The sequence below is a fragment of the Palaemon carinicauda genome, chromosome 10, assembly GCF_036898095.1.
Source record: "Palaemon carinicauda isolate YSFRI2023 chromosome 10, ASM3689809v2, whole genome shotgun sequence".
Lineage (NCBI taxonomy): Eukaryota > Metazoa > Arthropoda > Malacostraca > Decapoda > Palaemonidae > Palaemon > Palaemon carinicauda.
Genome location: NC_090734.1, coordinates 134,978,880 through 134,986,379, shown reverse-complemented (window position 1 = coordinate 134,986,379; position 7,500 = coordinate 134,978,880). Strand labels below are relative to the sequence as shown.

The 7,500-nt window shown below is 33.8% G+C and overlaps 2 protein-coding genes across 3 annotated transcripts in view; one reads left to right on the top strand and one right to left on the bottom strand.

The window, feature by feature from the left end:
- LOC137648803 (esterase OVCA2) overlaps positions 1–7,500 on the bottom strand; it is a 162,439-nt gene that overhangs the window by 48,669 nt on the left and 106,270 nt on the right. The gene's annotated exons all lie outside the window — the stretch shown is intronic.
- LOC137648800 (uncharacterized) overlaps positions 1–7,500 on the top strand; it is a 24,446-nt gene that overhangs the window by 5,062 nt on the left and 11,884 nt on the right. For both annotated transcript variants that reach the window (XM_068381949.1, XM_068381948.1), the window contains exons 3-5: positions 794–1,056; positions 4,072–4,210; positions 6,566–6,654. In XM_068381949.1, coding sequence (XP_068238050.1) covers positions 794–1,056; positions 4,072–4,210; positions 6,566–6,654 — 491 coding nt within the window. The remainder of the gene's footprint in view (positions 1–793; positions 1,057–4,071; positions 4,211–6,565; positions 6,655–7,500) is intronic.

Below are 7,500 nucleotides of genomic sequence, written 5' to 3'. Positions count from 1 at the left end.
TTTTAAGAATAGTAACAATATTAAATTAGATATTTCATATATAAACTATAAAATCTTTAAAAAAAACAAGAGGAAGAGAAATAAGACAGAACAGCCTGCCCGAGTGTATCCTTCAGCAAGAGAACTCTAATCCAAGCATTCCATTGGAAGACCATGGTGTAGCGGATATGGCACAAGCCAAGACTACAGTCAATTTTTTTTAGCGAGGCAGATTTGCACCGACTCGCAGCGGTGCCCTTTTAGCTCGGAAAAGTTTCCTGAGCGCTGATTGGTTGGAATTATCTTGTCCAACCAATCGGCGATCAGGAAACTTTTCCGAGCTAAAAGGGCACCGCTGAGAGTCGGTGCAAATCTGCCTCGCTAAAAAAAAAATTGACTATAGTATGGTTGAGCATCCAAGTATTTACAATAGATAAAATCACTGGAGAATAGCATTACTATTCTTTTCATTTACAGAGGAAAGCCATGGTACAGAGGCTATGGCACAACCCAAGACTATAGTCCATTTCTTTTAGCGATGCATATTTGCACCGATTCGCAGCGGTGCCCTTTTAGCTTGGAAAAGTTTCCGGATCGCTGATTGGTTGGACAAGATAATTCTAACCAATCAACAATCAGGAAACTTTTCCGAGCTAAAAGGGCACCGCCGCGAGTCGGTGCAAATATGCATAGCTAAAAGAAATGGACTATAGTATGGTTGAGCATCCAAGTATTTACAATAGATAAAATCACTGGAAAATAGTATTACTATTCTTTCCAATAACAATTTTTATCCATAGATCCTCTTCTTCAGATTTGCCTTACCGGAAAATCACAGTGGACAAGTCAAAATCGTCTTTTCCACTTTCGCTGGACAGAGACCAAACGTTCCAGATTTTCTTGACAAAACCTGACATCGTCCAGGTTGAAGTTGGCGATCGTGAGCTCCATCTGTGTTGGAATGAAGGTGAGATTGAAGTTTTCGATCAAGGCGAAACTGGAGAGAAGTGCAATTTGCCAATTATGGTACCCCTGAGGCTTCATTTTTACCTGAATTCTACATCTCGAACAGTGCAAGTAAGTTTCTCACTTTCAAAGATGGGGTAGTTTGTAGCGCTACGGCCAAGCGTCCTAATTTGCTTATTATTGCTCCAACTGTTATCTTGTATGAATAAAAACGTTTGGAAATGGTCTACGGACCTTAAATATGTTGTGTAAGGGGGGGGGGGTCCGGGGGGGCACAGCCCCCCTGGGTAAGGACACGGCTATTAGCATAGGTTAGGTGGGTTTTTTAAGTTAGCTTCTCCCGCCAAAATCGTTTTTAGAACAACGGCCATAGTTCAGAATATTCCCGTTTTCTACGGGATCTGGCCGTCACCCTACAAAGGCTCCCAAAGATGTTCGCCTGAAATTGCTGGGCTTTTTCTGAACTGGAACTAGATTTTCTTCTAAGATGATTGTTCAACGTTGCCTTATCCTCACTAAGAAAAAATATGTAATTTCTACATTTGAAATTTATAGTAATATCATCGGTATAAAAGGCAAATTAAATAATAAAATTTCCATCCTTAATTTCAATATTATCATTTACCACCTTATAAATATTTCCATTCCAAACTTACCTTTGGAAACTAACAAACTTAGTTAAAACCTGTGGCGATTTTTGTCTTTTTCTATACTTTAATTTAGTAAGGGTTGCTCTTCTGGTCCTATACAGCAGGGGAACCCTACTCTACACAGGACCTTCACAGTCATTTTATATCCATTCCAAGGCATTCAGCATTTCACAACGCATATTCCTAGTTTATTGTCAAATTCACACTATGGAAACACTTAGAGAACAAGAAAGTCTTCAGTTTCCTCTTGAAAGACTTAATATCTTCAGTATTTCACACTACTTATTCCTAGTTTATTGTCAAATTCACACTATGGAAACACTTAGAGAACAAGAAAGTCTTCAGTTTCCTCTTGAAAAACTTAATATCTTTAGTATTTCACAACGCATATTCCTAGTTTATTGTCAAACTCACACTATGGAAACACTTAGAGAACAAGAAAGTCTCCAGTTTCCTTTTGAAAAACTTAATATCTTTAGTATTTCACAACGCATATTCCTAGTTTATTGTCAAATTCACACTATGGAAACACTTAGAGAACAAGAAAGTCTCCAGTTTCCTCTTGAAAAACTTAATATCTTTAGTATTTCACAACGCATATTCCTAGTTTATTGTCAAATTCACACTATGGAAACACTTAGAGAACAAGAAAGTCTTCAGTTTCCTCTTGAAAAACTTAATATCTTTAGTATTTCACACTACTTATTACTCGTTTCTTGTCAAACTCACACTATGGAAACACTTAGAGAACAAGAAAGTCTTCAGTTTCCTCTTGAAAAACTTAATATCTTTAGCATTTCACACTACTTATTACGCGTTTCTTGTCAAACTCACACTATGGAAACACTTAGAGAACAAGAAAGTCTTCAGTTTCCTCTTGAAAAACTTAATATCTTTAGTATTTCACACTACTTATTACTCGTTTCTTGTCAAACTCACACTATGGAAACACTTAGAGAACAAGAAAGTCTTCAGTTTGCTCTTGAAAAACTTAATATCTTTAGCATTTCACACTACTTATTACGCGTTTCTTGTCAAACTCACACTATGGAAACACTTAGAGAACAAGAAAGTCTTCAGTTTCCTCTTGAAAAACTTAATATCTTTAGTATTTCACAACGCATATTCCTAGTTTATTGTCAAATTCACACTATGGAAACACTTAGAGAACAAGAAAGTCTTCAGTTTCCTCCTGAAAGACTTAATATCTTTAGTATTTCACACTACTTATTAGTCGTTTATTGTCAAACTCACACTATGGAAACACTTAGAGAACAAGAAAGTCTCCAGTTTCCTCTTGAAAAACTTAATATCTTTAGTATTTCACAACGCATATTCCTAGTTTATTGTCAAATTCACACTATGGAAACACTTAGAGAACAAGAAAGTCTTCAATTTCCTCTTGAAAGACTTAATATCTTTAGCATTTCACACTACTTATTAGTCGTTTATTGTCAAACTCACACTATGGAAACACTTAGAGAACAAGAAAGTCTTCAGTTTCCTCTTGAAAGACTTAATATCTTTAGCATTTCACACTACTTATTACTCGTTTATTGTCAAACTCACACTATGGAAACACTTAGAGAACAAGAAAGTCTTCAGTTTCCTCTTGAAAAACTTAATATCTTAAGTATTTCACAACGCATATTCCTAGTTTATTGTCAAATTCACACTATGGAAACACTTAGAGAACAAGAAAGTCTTCAGTTTCCTCTTGAAAGACTTAATATCTTTAGTATTTCACACTACTTATTAGTCGTTTATTGTCAAACTCACACTATGGAAACACTTAGAGAACAAGAAAGTCTTCAGTTTCCTCTTGAAAGACTTAATATCTTTAGCATTTCACACTACTTATTACTCGTTTATTGTCAAACTCACACTATGGAAACACTTAGAGAACAAGAAAGTCTTCAGTTTCCTCTTGAAAAACTTAATATCTTAAGTATTTCACAACGCATATTCCTAGTTTATTGTCAAATTCACACTATGGAAACACTTAGAGAACAAGAAAGTCTTCAGTTTCCTCTTGAAAGACTTAATATCTTCAGTATTTCACGCTACTTATTGCTCGTTTATTGTCAAATTCACACTATGGAAACACTTAGAGAACAAGAAAGTCTTCAGTTTCCTCCTGAAAGACTTAATATCTTTAGTATTTCACACTACTTATTGCTCGTTTATTGTCAAACTCACACTATGGAAGCAGTTAGAGACCGAAAAAGTCTCCAGTTTCCTCATGAAAGACTTATCTTTAGCAATTCACACTACTCATTACTTGCTTCTTATCAAATTCACACTATGGAAGCAGTTAGAGACCGAAAAAGTCTTCAGTTTCCTCTTGAAAAACTTAATATCTTTAGCATTTCACATATTACTCTTATATTGTCACACAAGAGACTAAGAAAGTCTTCAGTTTTCTCTATGCAAAGTCTTATGAGTTCAAGCATGATGACACCGATTAACCTTCCAGGTCACCAACACGAACATCTCCAGTTTCCCTTACGGAGAAAAGAGAGTGTCCTTTTCAGCCAAGTATCTTGAGGGAGAAGTTTTTGTTGTCCAGTGCCTTCGACAATGTCCAGAGGACATCTGCGCAGGACTCCCTTTAGGTGATTATTATTAGCATTATTATCATTATTAGTATTATTATTATTATTTTCATTATTATTAATTATTATTATTAACAATTAATTATTATTATTCTTAATTATTATTAATCATTAATTATTATTATTATTATTATTATTATTATTATTATTATTATCAATTATCATTTATTACTATTATTATATTATTATTATCATTATTATTAATTATTATTTTTATTACTATTATTATTATTATTATTATTATTATTATTATTATTATTATTATCATTATTATTATTATTAATTATCATTTTTAAACATTCATTATTACTTTTATTACTAGAATTATTATTATTATTATTATTATTAATTATTATTATTATTATTATTAATTATTAGTTATTGTTATTGTTACTGTTATTATTATTATTATTATTATCATTATTATTATTATTATTATTATTACAAGCCAAGCTAGAACCCTAGTTGGAAAAGCAAGATGTTATAAGCCCAAGGGCACCAACAGAGAAAAATAATCCAGCGAGGAAAGGAAACAAGGAAATAAATAAACTACAAGATTAATCATAAACAATCAAAATGAAATATTTTAAGAATAGTAACATTAAATCAGTTCTCATTTCACCTATTTCACAAAAGCTATTAAGTCAACGTTCGTGAATTATATATCAACTAGTGTACCCAACCCGTCAAAAAGGACGCCTAAATATTTAGAAACATATGCATACAAACACACACGCACACACACAGATTCAACCCTTCCCATCCCCTCTTCCTTTCCTATTTACAACTCGCTGGTTCAACAATTTGTGGGAGTGTGTGGTTTGCGAGTGTACCTCTCGGGGGGTGACCCGGTCACCAGGGTATGACTACTCCCTTTCCCACTTGGGGGTAACAGGAAACACACACATTATATATATATATATATATATATATATATATATATATATATATATATATGCTGTATATATATTTTATACATAAACACACACACACACACACACACACATATATATATATATATATATATATATATATATATATATATAAATACTGTATATATATTTTATACATAAACGCACACACACACACACACACACACACACACACACACACATATATATATATATATATATATATATATATATATATATATATATATTCTGTATATATATTTTATACATAAACACACAGACATACATACATATATTTATACATATATATATATATATATATATATATATATATATATATATATATATATATATATATATATATATATATATATATATATATATATATATACGTTATATATATTTTATACATAGACACACAGACATACATATACATATATATATATATATATATATATATATATATATATATATATATATATATATATATATATATATATATATATATTTATATATATATAATTATATATATAAATATATATACTGCATATATATTTTATACATAAACAAACAGACATATATATACATACATACATACATACATATATATATATATATATATATATATATATATATATATATATATATATATATCACTAAAAATAACATCATAGGTTTCTATGAGGACAAAAGGAATCTATAACCTTCAATTATATCAATTTCAAAGTGAAGGGTATATCTCGTGTTCGGGCCACTTTAGCTTATCATTTCATTAACAAACTAAAATTACTCAGGTTTAAACTATATCTAAAACTATAGTCAATTCTTTTCAGTGAGGCAGATTTGTACCGACTCGCAGGGGTGCCCTTTTAGCTCGGAAAAGTTTCCTGATAGCTGGTTGGTTGGACGAGATCATTCTAACCAATCAGATAGCAGGAAACTTTTCCGAGCTAAAAGGGCACCTCTGCGAATCAGTGCAAGTGCCCTTTTAGCTCGGAAAAGTTTCCTGATCGCTGATTGGTTGGACGAGATAATTCTAACCAATCAGAGATCAGGAAACTTTTCCGAGCTAAAAGGGCACCTCTGCGAGTCCGTGCAAATGCCCTTTTAGCTCGGAAAAGTTTCCTGATCGCTGATTGGTTGGACGAGATAATTCTAACCAATCAGAGAGCAGGAAACTTTTCCGAGCTAAAAGGGCACCTCTGCGAATCAGTGCAAGTGCCCTTTTAGCTCGGAAAAATTTCCTGATCGCTGATTGATTGGACGAGATAATTCTAACCAATCAGAGAGCAGGAAACTTTTCCGAGCTAAGAGGGAACCTCTGCGAGTCCGTGGAAATGCGCCCCATTAAATAAAATTGAGTATAGTATTGTATCTAATAAAAAATAGTACACTAAGCTTATTAATAGTAATTTAGATGTGATTACGATGTATTTCATTGCAGACGTCTCCAGTGATGTGCTAGTCACCTTCGTTGTCCTATTGTCCATCGCCAACCTCATAACTGTGACTGTTATTATCTACCAATGCAAGGTAAGTATGAAACAGCTTTCACAATTAGCCACTAGAGGGGGACTCAGTAAAGAGCAGACCTCTGCCGCGGCAGCTTATTTCTCAACCTTGACCTTGACCTTTGACTTTAACGTGTATTAATTGGAGTGAAATTTTCAGCTTTCACAATTAGCAACTAGAGGGGGACTCAGTGGAGCGCAGACCTCCGCCGCGGTAGCTTATTTCTCAACCTTGACCTTGACCTTTGACTTTAACGCGTATTAATTGGAGTGAATTTTCAGCTTTCACAATTAGCAACTAGAGGGGGGACTCAGTAAAGAGCTGAACTCCGCCGCGGCAGCTTATTTCTCAACCTTGACCTTGACCTTTGACTTTTACGTGTATTAATTGGAGTGAAATTTTCAGCTTTCACAATTAGCCACTAGAGGGGGACTCAGTAAAGAGCAGACCTCCGCCGCGGCAGCTTATTTCTCAACCTTGACCTTGACCTTTGACTTTAACGTGTATTAATTTGAGTGAAATTTTAAGCTTTCACAATTAGCAACTAGAGAGGTGACTCAGTGGAGCGCAGACCTCCGCCGCGGTAGCTTATTTCTCAACCTTGACCTTGACCTTTGACTTTAACTCGTATTAATTGGAGTGAAATTTTCAGCTTTCACAATTAGCCACTAGAGGGGGACTCAGTAAAGAGCAGACCTCTGCCGCGACAGCTTATTTCTCAACCTTGACCTTAACCTTTGACCTTATCATGTATCAATTGGAGTGAATTTTCAGCATTCACAATTAGCAACTAGAGGGGGGGACTCAGTAGAGCGCAGACCTCCGCCGCGGCAGCTTATTTCTCAACCTTGACCTTGATATTTGACT